The sequence below is a fragment of the Podarcis filfolensis genome (genome assembly GCF_964270895.1).
Source record: "Podarcis filfolensis genome assembly, chromosome: 10".
Taxonomy (NCBI): Eukaryota; Metazoa; Chordata; class Lepidosauria; order Squamata; family Lacertidae; genus Podarcis; species Podarcis filfolensis.
The window spans coordinates 18,564,068-18,584,110 of NC_139612.1; the positions used below are offsets into that span (position 1 = coordinate 18,564,068).

The window sequence follows — 20,043 nt, forward strand, 5'->3', positions numbered from 1 at the left end:
ATCCAGATGATGCGATGCCCAGAACAGGACTCTGAGATCCGACCCATTTAAGGTCATCCTCATATGCTCAGATAACATTGTAGTTCAAACAGAAGAAACTACACTGCAGATTCACTTTTGTTTTGAATGCAGATCACAGGTAGTCTCTAAAATTTCCCTCGTCTCACTGGGATGTGTTATACTTTAGGATTTTTAAAAATCCATTTGTTTTTAATAGTATGCTAAGGGAATGCCCTTATACTCCCCACAACCATAGGTATGTAATGAAGACTAATGATGTCGTGGCACTTCCTTTTTGCCTTCGTAACCTCTATTCAGATTCCTAAAACTCAGAGTGCATCCCTTATGAAGAATACACTGCTTTATTCAGCTTACCCACTAGGGAATTTTATGTTACCCTTTCACTCTCTTTCTCCTCTTTGGATAAAGGGTGGTATATCAACTGAAGAAACAATAATAACAAATACATGACAAATCAGGACGACCTGACTTTTAGAAGACATCTGAAGGCTCAGGGAAGTTTTCTAACGTTTTATTATGATGTTCTATAGTCTGTACGTTGGACTATACAACGTATAGTGGCTTTACTATATGATTTATAATAAAACCATTTATTGGGCGGGTATAGGGCGGTATATAAATTCAAGAAATGATTTGTTGGAAGCCGCCCAGAGTGGCTGGAGTTACCCAGTCAGATGGGTGGCATATAAAGTAACTGTTATTATTATTAATTATTATGGGGTTTTTCGGTTTCTCAATGCAATGAGATTTATACATTTATTTGTAAAATTGTTGCTGTTGTTGTTGTTGTGAGATTTATTCATTTACTTACAATGCTGTTGTTGAGATTTATTCATTTATTTAGAATTCTATTGTTGTGAAATTTATTCATTTAGATTGTTGTTGTTGTGAGGTTTATTCATTTATTTACAATGTTGCTGTTGATGATAACTCATTCATTTATTTAGAATATTGTTGTGAGATTTGTTCATTTATTTACAATGTTGTTGATTATGAGATTTATTCATTTATTTACAATGTTGTTATTGTTGTTGTGAGATTTATTCATTTATTTGCAGTGTTGTTAGATTATGAGATTTATTCATTTATTTAGAATACATGTATTGTTATTGTTGTTATGAGGTTTATTTATTTACAATGTTGATGGTGAGGATATTTATTCATTTATTTACAATGTTGCTGTTACTGTTATCATTATCATCCACAGTTTGCTCCCCATCCAGCAGAAGAACTTCCACCCATCCTCTTCCTCCCACCCCGGCCAACAACCCAGGAGCGGCGGCCTCGCCTCTCCATCTCCCGGCCGCCGCCGCCTCTTTCCCCATGACAGCCCCGGCGAGAGTCAAGCTCGACCAGCCCGGCCGGTATTTAAGCAGCGCAGGCCGCGGGCCGCGCCACTAACCGGGCCGCGCGGAACAGCGGCGAGAAGCAGCAGAGCAGCCGCCGCCACTCAGTCCCCTCCTCCTTCTCCTCCTCAGGCCGGCGGGGAAGAAGGAACAGGAAAGGGAGGGCGAGGAGGAAGGACGGGCCTCTCTCCGACGCCGCCGCTGCTTCCCTGGCCCGGCGGCCGAGTTCTTTCCCCTCACGCCGCCCGCTCTCTCACCGCCTCGCCCCCCTGCTGCCATGTTGGATCGCTCGGCCCGAGCCGGGGCGAAGCGGGGCGTTTGAGGGGGGAAGGAGTGAAGCGAGAGGCCGAGGAGGAGGCGGAGGAGGAAGGGCTCCGGCCTAGAGCTCGCCCAGCCCCCTCAGCGCCCTCTCCGGTCGCCGCCCCGATGCTGCCGCCGCCGCCGCTGCCGCAGTAGCCAGCGGGGCGGAAGCGGCTGCCACTGCTGGTCGAGAGCCGGGGGGACGCGGCCGCCGCCGCCACGAGAGCCCGGAGCCCCGAAGCAGAAGCGGCCGGCCGGCATCTCGGAGCGGCGCGATGAGCAACAACCAGCAGCCTCCGCCGCCGCGGCGGATCACCAATGTGGGCTCCATGCTGCTCACCCCGCAGGAGAACGAGAGCCTCTTCGGCTTCCTGGGCAAGAAATGCGTGGTGAGTGAGGAGAGGGCCGGGCCGGGCCTGGAAAAAACACCCCGAAGTGGCCCTTGTTTACCACCACCACCACCCCGGGCTGGGCGTGGGGGGATGTGTACAGGACGCGTGTGCGTGTGAACGCGGCTTCAGGGAGGGCTTGGGGCTCCAGGACGCTTGGCCAGCAGAGCCCCGTTGACCTCTGAGGGCCTTGCTGTGGGGGAAATTTGCCTGCGACTTGGGGGAGGGCTGCTGCATTTGGGTGGGTGGAGAGCAAAGGGTTTAGAATGGGGGGTGGGCCCCATAGACATAGCCAGGATTTATTTTACGGGGGGGGGGCAAGTAACCAGAATTTTATGTTGGGGGGCAGATAGCCAGGTGTTGGGGGGCAGATAGCAAGGATTTATATTGGAACAAGTAGTCAGGATTTGGGGGGGCAGGTAGCCAGGGCTTGTTGGGGGAGAGCAGGTAGCCAGGGTTTATGGGGGGGGCAGGTAGTCAAGATTTTGTTGGGATAAGTAGTCAGGATTGATGTTGGAACAAGTAGTCGAGATTTATATTTGGGGGGGGAGGGCAAGTAGCCAAGGTTTATGTTAGAGGGGGCTGGACACCCACCTGTCATCGTCCTCTGACTCTAGCAGATTCGGAATGAAATGTCTCAACGATTAAATTACATTCTATTGACCCCAAGTGCTCGGAAAATCTGTCCAAATCTTTCTGCATTTTCTACTTTTAGCTAAGTGTTTCTGTTTGTTTACTTGATTCGGGGGGGGGGGCAGCTGCTGCCCGGGACCCCCAGCTACTCCCATGGGGATGGCTGCCCCTTTCCTCTCTTGGTCAAGATTGGGGGTGGGGGCAGATGCCTTACTGGTCTTTCTGGGGTTGGGAGAACAGGAATGCTTCTTGCCAGGCCTTTTCCACATAACAGCTGCTTGCTTTCTTTTTTCTCAACCTGCCCAGCCGTCGGCTGTCGTAGTGGGAAATAAGCAAGGTGTGTGGGGTGGAGGTGTGTTCCTTTCCTTCCATTCGGGCGAGGCGTTCAGCAGCATTTCCTTTTTTTGGTCCGGTGAGTGGGGGGAATGTGGGGCACAGGTGAGTACAGCTGCAAGCAACACTGTGCCAGGAAAAATAGTCGGTGCTATCACTGCCCCACCTCTCTGTGTTCCCTTCCAGGTGCCCCCTTAGTTGGGTTGCACTTTGGCACTGCTCTGTGTTTGCAGGAGGAAATAGATCTGGCAGGGGACTCCAGGGACACGTCTTTCACAGGTGTACAGTCACAGCACTTCGCTTGTTTTGCACAGGTGTGAGCTGCAATGATACTGCTCGGCTGCTGTTAGCTGGTTCCTACTGGTTACTTGCTCTCCCACTTCCTCTATGCTTCTCTCTTGACAGGTATATTTTGAAAAGGGCAGTCCCAGTAATGCTCTGCGGTAGGAGTGTGTCAGTCATAGAGCTGTTGCAACGCTTCGTGGAAAAGTTCAGCAGGTTAGAGCAGGCCTGAATCGGTCTGCCTGGATTGCACCTGTAGGATTTCGTGAACTTTCAGGAAACAAAGTGGTATGATCTGGGCCAGGCAAAACCAGAATGTACTCTGTTTTGTTTCCCTTTAAACAATAGGCTGACATGGCAGATGCACCCACGTAGATACACTTCACTGAGGGATCTTTTAAAAAGACTGAAATCCTTGGTAGATTTCTTTTTTTTAGTCCTAATTATTAGTATCGTGTAGGTATTTGCAAGCTTAAGAATTCTGACATTTGCTTTTATTGTTATTGGGCACCCAACATTGTTACTAATACTGTTCAAAGCCTTGCACTGAAACTTTTTGCTCTTTTTCCAATTTCTTAGACAAAGTAAATCCCAAGAAATACAGTATCATCCTGTTTTTGGCTCGTATTTTATTCTGTGAACTGCCCTGAGATCTTACGATGAAGGGCAGTAATACATCACCATCACCATCATGTAATGTTTGGGCCCATGTCATTGTCTAAATTAATCTATTCTTCCGGGCCATTGTTTTATTTTCTAAAACGTAAATATAAATAGTAAATCTTCTTGTGAGCGAGCCGCTAAAGACTTGTTCTGATTTAATTGAGTTGTAATGTAAGGTTACCAGGAAAGAAACAGCACAGATAAAAAATTACAATAACTAGGTATATCACAGCAAGAAGTTAGGGCATTAGAACAGGGATTAACAACCCAGCACTGGATTGTAGAAAACCAACAAAAGTAAGACATGTTAGGGAGAGATAAAAGGTCCAGTAAAGATTGTAGTAATTTACTAGCATCTGTGGAAGGCTTGATTTATTTATTTTTTAGCTCTAGAATTACTTGGGTAGATGCGGCACACTACAAATCATTGCCTCCAGCTATGCCTCAGTGAAAACTGGCTTATATTATAGATCTATCTCAAATGTCAGTAGGAATCAGTGAATTCTGACCATACTCTTCCATTATTTCCCTTGCAGTAGAAAGTATTCAGAGTCTGAGGTTATTAGTTATTTCTTGAGACCATTAAGACTAATGGTAGTAAATGCTACTACAAGAGAGGGGGGGGGGGACTACAGTTCCCATCATCTCCTCCTATTGGCCGTGCCTGGCTGGAGTTGATGGGAGCTGGAGTCTCAACATTACAGGTTCACCACAACGCCAGTAGTAAGGCACCCTTCTTCTGAACTACGGTAATTCTTCTTACTCTTCTCCTGAGCCCTACCTAATTGTCCACTCTTCCATAGTGACTCTAATGACTTTTGCACACTGGTATTACGTAAAGGGCCTCGGCACATAGGCAAAATATAATGCTAAAAGCAAAATGTAATGCCAAAAGAGTGTCAATACTGTCGAAAGGATGCTGGCAGTGGCATTATGCTATTCCCTGGGGATGCTGAGACTTGCCAGGGAGGGTGTAAATTCCTCTAGGGTATGTTGAAGTACTATTTACCTTAACTGGGCTGAGTGGCTTAATGCCAACTCCCTTGCCAGTTGGTGCAATGCAGGAGAGTGTGCCCCACCCTCAATGTTAATAGTGCCATTAGCAACCCTCCCCCCTTTTTTTCTTTTGCACAGTCACTACATTAGGTTGAGGACTAGGCAGCTGAAACAATTGCTAAGATTGAGCAGGCATTTTTCTGACTTTCAAAGTTATAAAATTTGGAACTTTTGGTAAAAGAATGCAGTAATTGTTTCATTAGATTCTAGTGGTAAAAGGATACCTGCAAGGGCTGCAATGTTTATCAAACTTAGGCGGCAGTCCTATAAATCTTTACCTTGGAGTAAACTCCATTGAATCCAGTGGAGCTTACTTCTTAGTTAAAGATAGGGCTGTGCTTTTGATTGGTTAAAAACTATTGCACCGTCTTAAAAAAGTAGCCTGATTTAATCTGTCATATTTCTTAAAGTATCCATTTAATTTTTTTAAAAAATACAAGAAAATAGTGTAGGTGGTAGGCATATGTTAAAAGGATCCGCTCCTTCTCCCTTGGGAAGAAGAGCACAGGCTTCGTGTGCCAAGGGTTTCACATTCATTCCTGGCATCTCCAGGTAGATCTGGGAAAGACTGTTTGAAATCCTGAAAGTCACTGCCAGCATGTCTAGACAGTAAAGGTAAATGGACCCCTGACCGTTAAGTCCAGTCGCGGATGACTCTGGGGTTGCGGCGCTCATCTCCTTTTACATGCCGAGGGAGTAGGCGTTTGTCCGCAGACAACTTCCAGGTCATGTGGCCAGCATGACTAAGCAGCTTCTGGCAAACCAGAGCAGCGCACAGAAACACAGTTTACCTTCCTACCGGAGCGGTACCTATTTATCTACTTGACGTGCTTTTGAACTGCTAGGTTGGCAGGAGCAGGGACCGAACAACGAGAGCTCACCCCGTCACGGGGATTTGAACCGCTGACCTTCTGATCAGCAAGCCCCAGGCTCTGTAGTTTAGACCACAGCGCCACCCGCGTCCCAGTATTACTAGAAAGTACTGAGCTAGATTAACTACTGAACTGAATTGGTTTAAGGCAGCTTCAATTGCACACAAAGAAATGCCTCTTCTGAGGATGTGCATGAGTTATCAAAAAGCCCCCAAAGAAAATAAAAGCATGCTTTTATTTTCATTAAAAACCCACCATGTTATTCATATAGTTTATAAACTATGGAAGTCTTAGTCAATTAGGTGTCAACACTGCAGGAAGCCTAAGTAAAATGTGTTGCTAACTGCAGCGAATAAATATTTAGGCTACCTGAAGACTCCTCACAAACGTGTGAGCAATTTTAGAGCAAGTTAGCAGTTTGCTATGAAAATTAGGTGGTATACCCTTATAGTATTACAGGAGGTTGAATGTGTGTCATATTAGAAGAAAATAATTAAAATACTAGGTCCCAGTTCTTCGAGGCTGAAAACATATTTCAAATTCTAGGCATCTGAGGGGCACGGTGTTTGGGACATCCTATTGATGAGGTTGCTAAAATTCTCTTTGAAACTGATTTATTTGCAGACTTCCCCAGAGTGGCTGGGGAAACCCAGCCAGATGAGCAGGGTATAAATAATAAAATTATTATTTATATGTTGATGAGAATCTTACAATTCTGAAAAAGACAGAGTGAATTTTCTCTTCACCTTTCCAACAGTTAGAACTGTAATGCATATATAACACTAAGTGTACATGCATGGTGTGCAGGGAAGTCCCAGGCTGGATCTCTGGTTAAAAGGATCAGGGAGAAGGAATGGAAAAAGCCCTTTTTTGTGAATCCCTGGAGCTGCTGCTCTTCAGAGTAGGCAGTATTAGTCTAGATCAGGCAGTATTAGTCTAGTTTAGATCAGGTGTGGGGAACCTTTGGCCCTCCAGATGTTGAACAACTCCCATCAGCCCCAGCAAGCTAGCCCAATGGCCAGGGATGGGAGCTGTAATTTCCATGTGGATGGCCAAAGACTGCCCACACCTGGTCTAGATGGACAAGTAGTCTGGCAATATCCTATGTTCCAAATGAGGAATATCACACAGAAATTGCCACTCCATCTTCTGCTTATGTAAGAAATATATATGGAGAAAAAAGACATTAGCCTGTTACTGCAGAAAGGCAAATTGATTCTCAAGCTCAATACTGCAATCGCTGAACACCTTTCACCATCAGGTCCTGTACCAGCTTCAGACAGATGTTACTATTCCAATTTTGGTTTCATTTTTGTTAACTTGGGGCTCCTCTCATGCTGCTGCTCACACAAAAGCATGCTGCAGATATATTTACAACTACGCAATCAGTTGTATGTTTGTCTTGGTTTTATGAAAGCAAAAGCTAGTATCCTAGGTCTGGGTTCCATTTTTTCCTTTTTTTAAATTTCATTTATTGCTAGCCCAGTACATTGCTATAACCTATGCCATTTTTGTTTCGTAACTGAAACAGTTAAGTGAGGCCCTGGTTCAGTATGTCCACTTCAGCAGTTGAAAGACATCAGAAGGCTTTAGAAAAATAATATTGATTAGCTCACACTGCAGGTTGAGTGAAATACATGTCTGCAGAATATGCATGCAATATGCTAGTTTGTCTAAATGATCTTCAAAGAAACAGTGTCATACTATATAACACCTTCATTTGTCTAATATTGACAGATCTATCTGTGGCCTCCCCTGAGTCGCCTTAATGAGCCCTAGTTTCCAGTGGTAGCCAGGATTCATGACTTGCAACATTGTTTTGTAATTTTTTTGCATCTGTACTTGTTCCTTTTCCAGATGCTTAACTCTTCACACTTTCACTCTGTTCCTCGTCCTCCCCCTTACTTCTGGCATCCAGCTATGCTGTGGAAATACAATACAGTCAATGATATCAGGATTCTGCTGTTACTGTTCTGTTGACTGGATTGTACTATGGAAAGTTGGTGTTTAAGACACACTTTCAGATAATACAGAAGTAGTAGGCATTGTTCATTCTTAGACGAGGAGGCTGCAGTTAAATTTTTGCCATTCTTTCCCAGTTTGTATTGGACACTCATTGGGGAAGGAAAAAGTGGGATTTGCATTGTCTTCAGTTATGGAATTTTTTTAAACAGTAGCAGCACACAGACCTGAGCACCAGGAAAGGTAGTGTGAGTTCTTGCTAAATACCCATCTCAATTTTCTGCCTGCGATTTAGCAGTAGCAGTTGAGCTATACAAGTGCGTATGCGGAATCCCCATTTTCTGTGAGAGGAAGGTGCTTGAATCAGGGTTCATGTGGGATTCATGCATTTTATTAAGTGTGTGCGAAAGTAGCAGCAACTGTTCTGTTTCATCAGACTTTTGTAAGAGCAGCCTTGTGGAATTAAGGGCAGTACTTTCAGAAAACTGAGCATGAACATCATGTGGCCTTGGTGTTAAATAAGCCATTCCAGTAGGATTTTTTAAATACCTTTATGTTCTGGCTTTATGTATAAATTCGTGGTGGTTGTAGCTTAGCAAGGGGTGTCTATTATGTACTCCCTTTCAGTGTTCTCTAGCGTGTGGGTTTGCATTGCTTTCGGCATGCTTGCCATTTGCCGCCTCCTTCCCCTTCCATACTGTGAATAAAAGAGTGATGAGATGATTTTGTGCTGTTAAAAGATTGAACAGGTTGTCTCGTTTTTCGGAAGCCTAGAGCGAGGGCATGCAACTGCTTTTATTGTCAATCTTCATTTGTTAAAAAAAGAGTTATAATTTGAAACGTTTTTAGCCTGCTCTTTACCTGAAAAGGCCAGCTTACAGAGATCTTTGGTGAGACCGATATAATCGGTCCAAGGACTAAGATACTAGGAGGCCTGGAAAACTCTTTATTTTGCTGTGTATTGCTTTGGCCCATGATAGGATTGCATTTTGAAATTGTTTGCAATTGGTATTAGTCCTCTGCATATTTTGTATGAGGCTTCCTGACAAAGGGCACTTGTGAACAACAAAGCTGGGGTATAGCTTCCCCCAGCTTCCCCTGAAGGATTGGCCTGCAGGACAGCATTGTCTTGAGTATGGACAGTACAGGATTGTATGCAAAGCAGCTTCAAAACTTCATTGGGTTAATAATGCAACAATTTTTTTTTAAAAAAGAAAACAACAAAAAAGAAATACCCTTTGTAAAACATGATTTGTTTAGAAAAGAAGTAAAGGAAACTGTCTGTGCTAGGTTTGGAATACCTGTCTGTTGATCAGTTAAACAATTGTGTTTGTCACAACTAGAAGCCACAATCTATTTCTCTCCTCCCCCCTTCCTCCCCCTGCCCCCAGCAGTTGCCTACAATCTTGCCAGTATGGTTTTCTTCTCCCAAAGGTGAGAAAGTTAAAAGCTTTAAAGATGAATACTGGAAGTTGGGTGTAGGGTTCTGGAATAACTGCAAAGGGTCAAAGACTCCTCTGTCCTGTGTCTGTGGTCCTGATTGTCTACCAGTTTGATCATGGCCTGGCAATTCTGTAAAGCTTTTATGTAAAGCCTTTATGTAAGTGGTAGCCCTGGTCTCTGTTTGACTTAAAAGCAAAGCTGGGAATAAGACTTGTAATAAACCAGACATAGAATGGACTTGTTGTTTATAGTACTGCTTGTTTTTACTTTTACAAAGTTTTGCTGCTACGTTTTTCTTCGAGTTCTTAAAATAATAAACTACTGTAGTCACGGTCTTGTGTATAGTTTGCTACATTGATTTGCCTAAAATTGCAAAGTTAAAAATAACTGATTACAGTTATTTAGAGTAACTTTATTGCATCACGATAAAGTGGATTTTTCTGTAAGCAAAGATGATGCATCTCAAGGTCTATCCCACCTTTTCTTGTCTTGTTTTTTGGTTAAATCTATTGCCCTTTTGTGTTGCTATACTGTACAGCATTTGTAGCAGCCAGGTGCAGCTTGATGTAAATCATGAACAATCTATGAGGAGGAGGAGATCTTGTAGAACTCCAACAATTCTAAATTCACTTACCAGCAGGGATCCACGAGTTTTGCCTATTCTCAATAGTGAAGACAAAAGTTTCTGGATTCCATGACCTTGCCCCCCTTCCTTTACTACAGACCTATTCATTTCTACTTGGAAGTGAGTAACAATACGTAGTTGTGCTGTCCTTGTAGGGCCTCAGATATTCAGCAGAACCCTGCTTGTGGCCACCCTGTCTAGGTGGGGAAGGGTAGCAAGGACTCTTTGGGGCGACATAGTGCTCTGAGTACCTTGACCGCCACAGCCTGGTTCCATCCATTCACTTTGGAGCTAGATAGAGATTAGGCTTTTGGGAGCAGTGGACAGCAAACACATGCATTGAAACACCTGCTGTCACCCACTGCCCAGATAACCAGCTCCAGCAGAGATGGGTGTGACTCTTCCCCCTAGTTGCATTGAGTTTTAGAACCATCCACAACTCAACACTGACTGTGGGGGTTGTGTTTGTCACTGCCCATAGATGTAGCGACTAGAACCATACAGTATTTTGAATATGGTGTGGCATGATTTGATTAAAGGAATTACAATACTGACAGCTCTATTTTCAATCCCTTTCCTCCTAATCCTTGACGTGGCATTCACCGCTTTCCGCAGCCACCACGTATTAAGTCTGCACTTACATTGCATTATCTGCCACAACCCCAAGATCCTTTCTGTCAAGTCAGCACCGCCTGAGAGCCCATCAACGTATGCGTGTGTTAGAATTTATTTTTGCCTGAAAGGTTGCACCACTTAATGCATGCTTACATTGAACCACTTTTGACCATTTATCCATTTTGGAGAGATCCGTTGGGAGCTTTTTGCTTTTACCAATCAATACAGTAGGCAGTCCTCCATGGGCTGAATGCCAGAGGTAGATGGGGACAGAGGTAAAAGTGTGTGGAACTATAGATGTGACCGTTAAACTTGCACTGTGGGCTGTGTCTCAGCTATGCAAAAGTAGTGGTCCTCCCCCCCCCCCCATATACTTACACGCATCTCTCCATTCTCCTATCCAGGCAAGCAAGAAGCATGGTCACAGTTCAGGAACCTCTTCCATTCATTTAAAAGCGCTTGAGGATAGATAATGTGGAGCAGGGCTGTTGAGAGGCATGACCTGAAAATAGTCCCAAGGGGCAGATAGAGAGGCCTGATGAACTGGAAGAACCTCAGCTTGAGGTTCTTCTATGTGCTGGGGTATGATTGTGTTTCAGTATGTAAGGAATGGGGAGTACATTTTAAATATTTCTGAATTGGAGCATAGCTCATGAAAAATATTAATTTGGGAGAGTCTCAAAATATTTTTAATCTAAGCTTTGGTCCACTCATTGATCCAAATCAATTTGAAATTGCTTGCTGATGTTTTCAAGGTCAGAAAGATGTATTACTGCAGAAACGGAGGATCTGCAATGCCTGTTCTGTGGTTACAATTGCAAGGGCCAGAATCATCCTGTAGTATTGTGGCTTTGGGTGAAATACCACAAATTAACTTCCTTTTTCTTTGCAGCTTGGCAATAGCCTGTACTCATAGTGTGTGAGAGACTTTGCCACTTTGAGTGATTACTTCTGCTTTATCTACAAGGAACTTCCTTGGGCTTTAAGAGGAAGAGGGTTGTGGTCTGCAGGAATTGGTTTGCTGGTTTCTGTAACCTCAGCCACAACCTCTTCCTGAGGGGTGCGGGGAGGTAAAAAACTTATCAGAGTTGCCATTCCTTCCTCCCCACTTGGACATCGCATCCAAGACCCAGCATGGGGGTAGCGCGAAATCTAGAGAAGTTGTTCTTCAAATAATGGTGTATTCTAGTTCACTTTAAAATTCAGTAGGATCACATTTTTGTTTTGCGCACAACGAGGTTTCATGACAAAAGTCTTCTCCAGCTGTGCTAGCTAAAGTCCTGTAACTGGAAATGTTGATGAGCCTGTATACATGTAGATAATGTGAAATGCCAGCTGTCCATATGGTTTTGTATTTCTTTAACACCTGTGCTGTTGAACAGGTCTCTCTAAGACCTAGATTAAATTGGTCAAATGATGACTAATATTTTTAATTGTTAGGAAATGTAAGATGCTATTTTTTTAATTGCTAGGAAATGCCATACCCTGAAGCCTTGTCAAACTAGTGGTAGTTGCAACCCCAAGTGAAGATCAGTCACAAGACCATTCTCCCACTACAAAAAAAATGATAAATTTATTTTTGAATCGCTATAAACTTCATAAACCACTTTGAAGAAAGTTGGGACTTTATATAAAATTAGCCATACTAAGACTTGTATATCTTCATAAAGGTGTTAATTTGCTTTGTCTTTCATTCTTAAGGCTGAAAAGGCTTTTGATTGGGTAGAGAAATTATACTACACACATAAAAGACTTTCATTTATCAGTCACTGCTGAATATTTCCAGTCCGTGATCAAATTTAATGTAATGATATGCAACATATACACATATACATATTAAGTACTAGAAACAAATGTCCTGAGTCACTACTTGTTTTTGCTGTCTTTATTGAACCGCTAGCTTTTTATTATACAACACCTAAACAATATAGCAAAGAGCAGAATATTGATTATTTGATTCTATCAAATGCAGGGTAAGCTATAAAATCAGAGGTAGCCAATGCCTCCAGATACTGGAACTGCAACTGTCAGCAGCCCCATGCAGGTATGGGCAGGGGTGGTGGGATTATAATCCAACAACATATGGAAGACACCATGTTGAGTACCTCTGGTTTAGGTGGTCCAAATTGGTAGACACTGTGGAGTTAGCATATTTTCAGACTTGTGCCTTTCAAAGTCAGTTGTTGTTGTTGTTGTTGTTTAGTCGTGTCCGACTCTTCGTGACCCCATGGACCAGAGCACGCCAGGCATTTCTGTCTTCCACTGCCTCCCGCAGTTTGGTCAAACTCATGCTAGTAGCTTCGAGAACACTATCCAACCATCTTGTCCTCTGTCGCCCCTTCTCCTTGTGCCCTCCATCTTTCCCAACATCAGGGTCTTTTCCAGGGAGTCTTCTCTTCTCATGAGGTGGCCAAAGTATTGGAGCCTCAGCTTCAGGATCTGTCCTTCCAGTGAGCACTCAGGGCTGATTTCCTTAAGAATGGATAGGTTTGATCTTCTTGCAGTCCATGGGACTCTCAAGAGTCTCCTCCAGCACCATAAGTCAAAAAGTCAGTTAGGTCTTTCTAATACAGTATAAATAGCATCAGGTAGTTTCTGTCAAAACGTTTGTCAGAATACAGTATTTTATGGCTTGACTGCCTTTCTTTAAGGTACTGAAATATTTCCAACACAACACAGCACCTCACTGATGCAAGGGTAGGAGTGCCCCTATTACCTTCAGGTTTTCCTCTAGTTATAATCCCCAGCAACACAGTTCTGGCTTCCTGACCTACAGAGAGTGGCTTTTCATGAAGTGCTGCAGCAGCGAGGAGGAGACAGAATAACCCTGTTAACACGAAGAGAGCTTTCGTTTGTACTTGTTTAGATTTAAATCAATACATTTTGCTAGTTTACCAGGTAGCAACTGCTTTTCTATTAAAACAATGGTCAAAAGGATTCAGGAACTATCTTGTTCAAGTTAACTAGATTCTAACCCAAAGTACAAGAATGATGGGGAGGGGATTGGCAGATGGGCCACCTCTACATCCTTATGTTTGGGGTCATTTCTTCTGCGGCCACAGGTGGGGTGTGCATTGCTCCCCTGGCGGTCGTCCACTTCATCCACTGCTCCACAAATGCTCGCCCCATCCCAGAGGTCACCTGTGGGCAAGTCCACCCCTCTGTGACCTGGGCCTGAGCAGGGTGAGCTCTACCTGTCTCTGCCTAGAGCCCTGTCTAAAGGCATCTCAAGGGCATTCCTCTGTGAAACAACTCCCAGGAATGCTTGTGGGTGGAATTGCAGGTATTGTTCCACTGCTTATGTAAGGAATTGGCCTCACAGCGGTAGCAGCCTTGGGTGGGAGGGAAGGGTTCCTTAAGTGGTAAGTGTGGCTACACTCCAATGAATGTAGGATAGTTAATGTGAGCTTCTGAGAAATGTCTTTTTAGAATGGTAATCCCCTCACCCCCAATTTTATCTCTGTAGTAGACATTATTTTTTTCTGTTTAATTTTAAGCTGTTAGGTTAGTGTATCTGTATTGTTTTATACAACATTGTGTGGATAGGTGGGCTTTTTGGTATTAATAGCATTGCAATTATTTCTTGTTGTCTATTTTTTTTGTTAACCGTTACACTTGTTCATTTGATGTGCTTTGGACTGCTTCGGCCACAATTTTGCAGAAAAGTGACATACAAATTATGCCGGCCGCTTTGAAGTGCTGCATTAGAACCCATCTCTTAGAGTAGATCATTCAAAGGACCATGAATCTTTCAATATTAGGAAAGGATTATCATTTAAGCAGTATTAGCAATAACCAACTTTGTATTAGGTAGTCGGAATTTGCAAGATACCTGTTCTTAAAGGCTGCCTTGGATTCATGTTGGCTGCTCCAGCCCTTGAGAGGGAAAGCCTGTTCTGAATAAATCTCAAATTCTGCCAGTCGTGTCTAGACTTCAATGAACCTTGAAAGGAGAGAGTGCAAATAGCATATGCTATCCAGTCTTGCAGAACCAGAGTTGCAATGAAGTCTGTAAACTGCAGTGTAGGTAAATGTTTGATATTTTCAGAAGGGTTATAAAAGTCCAGTTATCTGATCATCCCCGGCACCTGAGAAATTAGTCCCTGGTGCTGGGAGCAGGTTTTTTTTCCACCCTTCAGCACTACTGTTTGTGGGACCGGCTGCCACCATCCACTTCCACAGCTTCGTTTCCTTGGTTACTAATCGTAACTAAGCAACCACTTGGTGGTGGAAGGGGTCTCAAGTCCAAGGTTATAATCTCCAGGTAGGGTGGAGCCCTGACTTTAAGCCAGAGCTTTCAAAACTTTTTATGTTGGTGACACACTTTTTAGGCATGCATCGTTTCGTGACACAGTAATTCAGTTTTACTAGCAAACCAGAGGTTAAACTAACCCCTCTCCAGCCCCAGGAGGCATGCGGGGACCATTTGTGTGACACACCTACACACTGCAGCTGACACACTAACCTGTCGCAACACAGCTTGAAAAGCTCTGCTCTGTGGGGAGAGAGAAGGAAGAAAGAAAAGAACAATTAGGATGCTAGCAAAGCATTTCCCCTTACTGTTGCTCTCAGGTGTGTCCCCTTGTTCTTTGTAGGCTTCCAAATGTTGAAGATATTTTTGTGCCCCTGATAACGAATATATATATTTAAAAACCCCACAAAGATAGATTTATTGACTTAAGGGCTTGTAGCTCTTTGTCATGGTGTATTCTGATACTAATTTTTATTGCTGTTATGTAGTTCAACATGCAACTGGTCAATATAAGAAAAAGTTGAGAGGAAATGGGTTCCAGAAGCTCATAAGAAAAGTCACTTCTGTACTGTATTATCTAACTTACATCCCTATATCCAGCAAATGAGAAGCTAGATATTATCACATTTGCTATTTTTCACCTCCTTTGAGCCTGTGATGATTATAAAACTAATGCAGCTTCCAGTTTTAAATGCATTACTGAATAATGGAGTCTGAGCCATTACTCCCAAGTTCTTTTTTACTCTTCCACAAACTGCTTGGTTCACCGTCCTAAGGACTATGGAGGAACTTGATAACTTGCTGTCCAAACAAGAATTTCTTTTGTTGAATATTCTTGTTCAGTGTTGGACTATTCATCGTTGAATGAATTAAATCCTGTGTGTGCTAAGTTTCTGTGAAACCTTGCTACCCAGTAGTAGCAATCCAAGTGGGATTTTATAGTGCCTTTCAACAAAGGTTGGCGCTCTACTATTGACAGGACTGTATCTGTTTAAAATATCGCTCAGGCAAAAGCAGCATCCTTACTGTATTTTTCATAGGTGTTGTTTGGTTAGATTTCCAGCAGTGCTAACCAGAACAAGCACCATATTTTATGAAGCTCTACACAGCTTCATAAACAATTACATGTTTGTACATATGAAGGTCGCATGATGATGATGAGCTCTCAAGTCTTAACAAAACTTTTCTTCTTTTTTAGACAATGTCTTCTGCAATTGTTCAGATTTATGCAGCAGATCGCAATGCTATGTGGTCGAAGAAGTGCTGCGGCGTAGCTTGCCTTGTAAAAGACAATCCACAAAGGTCTTATTTTATCAGAATATATGATATTAAGGTGAGATTCTCCTCCTTTTGCCATCTCTAAGATATGCTTGTGCTTGTCTTAATTTGTCCAAATGTGTTGAATAGCATGCCTCTGATTTATGTATTAACGAATTGTTAAACTGTAGAAACAGAAATGAGTGTGTGATATGTTTCAGCTCTGTGGCGCATGTTGATCACACTTAAAAAGTAGGAACACATGGGTCTAAAGAAATAAATGTACTTGGGAGGAGAAGCATGTGGAAAGCCAGAGCTTTGCTTCCTGATCTTGCTGCAGAAGTTCTCGTAGCTCAATTAGCAAGCTGTTGAGCTGTAGACTGACAGTTTGGCAACGAGAACTGCTGAATAAAAGGTCAATCTGAAAATTAATATTTTATTGTATGGAACAACTTAAGCATATATCTAAATCCACGATATATAAATGATGGCAAAGTGCAGGTAGCCAAGAAGCAATGCAACTTAATGGCTTTGTCCTCAGCATAGTGTTGGCTCTTTGCTTTTCAAGAAGATGGCGTGGAGTCCTCTCTTAAGAATATCTTGGATGTAGTCAACTGATAGGAAGCAGAAAGTTTGCCAGCATGCAGAAGTCATATAAGTATGTGTCTGCAGTCACTTTTCTCAGTGTCTTTTTTTCCCCCTTCCATTTTTCTTTAGGATGGAAAACAGTTGTGGGAACAAGAATTGTATAATAATTTTGTATATAATAGTCCTAGACCATATTTTCATACCTTTGCTGGAGACGTAAGTATTTTGCTGTATTTTGCATAGTTATCTCTGTAACAACATTAAAAGGAATAAAATGGTCCTGTCAGTTTGTGCTGCCAGGTATATTTACACCTGCACAGTCTCTCTTTTATTCTCTAAATCAAGTAATATAAAGAACTATGCAGCTTTCCTGATAATTTGTATTAAGAAGTTAATGTCAAATGAATTCATTATTTTTTACAGATTTGTTTTCCTTCATCTTATAACCATATGAGTAAAATTCAGGGGAATGGATAGGCACACCTTATACATATTGAAGTCAGTAGCAGTTGTCAGCGACAAACTGAAATCCCCTTGGTACATCTAGTGTTTATTATTATTTATTACATTTGTTAGTTGCTCAGTACCTAATTTCTCAAAGCAATCTAAGATTTTAAAAAAAACTAATTTAAGATTGCAAAAAACCTGCAGGTCTTAATATAGTTTCTTAGAAAACTTATGTTCATAAGAAAACAATTGTTTTTCAGGCATGTCAGGTGGGTCTTAATTTTGCTAATGAAGAAGAAGCTAAAAAATTCCAGAAGACAGTGACGGACTTAATTGGACGACGGCAACGAAAATCTGGTAGATACATGGTTTTTCAACACATTTTTGCTTTGTATAGAACTTAGAAGATAACATTCTTAAGGCAGAAACTGACCTCCTTAGTGTGTAGCTTCTCTGGATTCAAGAAATAGGTTAGAGATTGAAGGGGGGGCATGCACACATAGTTGTTACCAATAAATATGTACAAACTGGACCTTTGTACAGTCTACAGCTAATGCTAGCAGGACTTCATAAAATAGAATTTGGGACCCTGCAGTTGTTGGTTTCCAGCTCCCATGAGTCCCACCCAACGTAGTCAGTGGTCAGAGTTGTAGACCATTAACTGGAGGATCACAGGTTCCTGTTACACAATTAGATTCAGCAGTGCCTAGTCTTTTACAATATACTGCAGTGTTTCTCAAATTTGGTTCCCTAGCTGTTGTTGGACTTCAACTCCCATCATCCTTGGTCACTGGTCCTGCTAGCTAGGGATGATGGGAGTTGTAGGCCATCAACAGCTGGGGACCCAAATTTGAGAAACAGTACTGAAATCCCCAATACTATTTCTTCTTCTGATAGTGAACTTGAGTGGTGAGTGCCAATGGAAATGGAGCCAAAACGGGGCAACTGAGAAAATAAGAGGGGGAGTATCACCATGGTTGAAGGAATCCCAAGGATTGCTGAATTACAAATTTTCTAAGGGAGAGGAAAACTTGGGGGAAACCCCTTAAAGAAACACAACAAAAAACAACAGCCCAATGAGCAGCACACACACTCAGCAGCTGCACAATGTTAAGTTTTAGTTATAAAAGAAAACGGGTTGGGAGGGAACGTCAAATGACCAGGTCATAAAATCCTGAATCGCAGAAGCTTTCCTATTAAAGGTGAGAACGCACCGCAGCACTTCATTGTAAGTCCCAGTTATATTGTTAATTCAATGAAGTGCTTATTGCTGTCGGCTGAATAAAACAGTATCTCAGTGACATTTTGCACATTATATATCTAGAAATACAGGCAAACTTCCCACAGTGTATCCATTGTGCAGATATGGTCTACAGTGATTTTTGTGATGTTGGCAGGTGGTTAAAATTGCCACTCAACAGCTGGAATCCCTGCTGGCTCTCTGAGCTTCCAGTTTACATGTAATTTTTATCTGTGTTATAGTCAAGATATTGCTGGAGCTTGCAGTTACCTGAATTTGTCCAGTTCATAATATTGGGCTGCATTATTAAGTGCCATTTCCCACCGAAGTCCCCAGGTTTTGCTCTCTGGCTTAGAATGTAAAGCAGGGTTCCGCACATGCATGGAGAGTGCTCAGCAGACCAGGTAGCCAAAGCAAACTGCTTTGGTGCATGTGCAGAATCTTTCCATGTTAATCCTTTCCTGCTTAAACTTGGTTCATAGAATAAGAAACATATATATAACCAGGCCATTTGACTTAGCGGCCTTTTGTTTGGTGAATACTGATCCAGGGAGCTCTTCACTTCTTATTCTGTGTCCCGGATATATGACTCAAATGTTTCTTTTAAAATCAGTGCATTGGTTTATAATCAGATTTTGTGTGTCTGGAGTTAGACTTCCCTTTGATTTCAGGGCTTCCTCCCGCTGGTCAGAAATGGTTTCTCTGTTAAGCCACCAGATGGAGTCCTAAGACTATCCTATACCACTGGATGTAATTTTTGTTCTATAATAAATTGAGCGACAATTTCACAAGGCAGACAAGAATGTATCATTTTATTTGCAGTGGAATGTACAGTGCAGCTGGTTCTTTAACCCTGAAAGTTTGTTGACATGCAGACATTCTGGGAGCCTTGCTTGGAGTTAAATCCGAGAAATAGGACACTGCTTCCTGTGTCTTTTCCAAGCTGCTGTATTGCACTACGGCTTACGTCTCACAGAAAGCAGATAAGGAGGTAATGCCTGCATCTGGGCTGTAACTACTTCAGAGTGCAGGTGGGGACTGCCATGTTGGATGCATATCTGTGCAAAAAACCCTCCAGAGTCCCTAATGGTTCTAGAACGCAAGTAGGCAAACTAAGGCCCGGGGGCCGGATCCAGCCCAATCACCTTCTAAATCCAGCCCGCGGATGGTCCGGGAATCAGCATGTTTTTACATGAGTAGAATGTGTCCTTTTATTTAAAATACATCTCTGGGTTATTTGTGGTGCATAGGAATTCATTCATTCATTTTTAATTTTTTTCAAAATATAGTCCGGCCCCCCACAAGGTCTGAGGGACAGTGGACCGGCCCCCTGCTGAAAAGGTTTGCTGCCCCCTGTCTAGACAAACCTTCTAAATATGCTGGGGGTTTTTAAATAAAAAAGTGCCAGGAGGTTTTTTTGTGTGGAAAGAGTATTCCATCATGTGAGGTGGTTATAGCCCAGAAATAGCCTCATAGCCTGTTTTTCAGTAACTAGGTCCAAAAATAGCTCCTTCTTCTCTGCTTGCTTACTTCCCTCTATGATGGGAACGTATAGGACCCGTATGCAACTTTTCACTTTAATTGGGCCCAGTAGATTTTTGAGCAAAAGGGTTCTGAAACAAGAATAAAACAGAAATTGGCATAGCTATTTCTCCCCTTTCACGTTGCTGTTGTGCTTGGGGGATTTAAGCTTTTGTACAGAGTTATAAATAGCACAAA

At 42.6% G+C, this 20,043-nt stretch overlaps 1 protein-coding gene across 2 annotated transcripts in view; it reads left to right on the forward strand.

The window, feature by feature from the left end:
• The first annotated feature begins 1,285 nt into the window (after positions 1 to 1,285).
• The window catches only part of WASL (WASP like actin nucleation promoting factor), a 34,875-nt gene continuing 16,117 nt past the window's right edge, over positions 1,286 to 20,043 (forward strand). For both annotated transcript variants that reach the window (XM_083574572.1, XM_083574573.1), the window contains exons 1-4: positions 1,286 to 2,056; positions 15,991 to 16,125; positions 16,767 to 16,853; positions 17,345 to 17,441. In XM_083574572.1, coding sequence (XP_083430698.1) covers positions 1,943 to 2,056; positions 15,991 to 16,125; positions 16,767 to 16,853; positions 17,345 to 17,441 — 433 coding nt within the window. In that variant the 5' untranslated portion in view covers positions 1,286 to 1,942. The remainder of the gene's footprint in view (positions 2,057 to 15,990; positions 16,126 to 16,766; positions 16,854 to 17,344; positions 17,442 to 20,043) is intronic.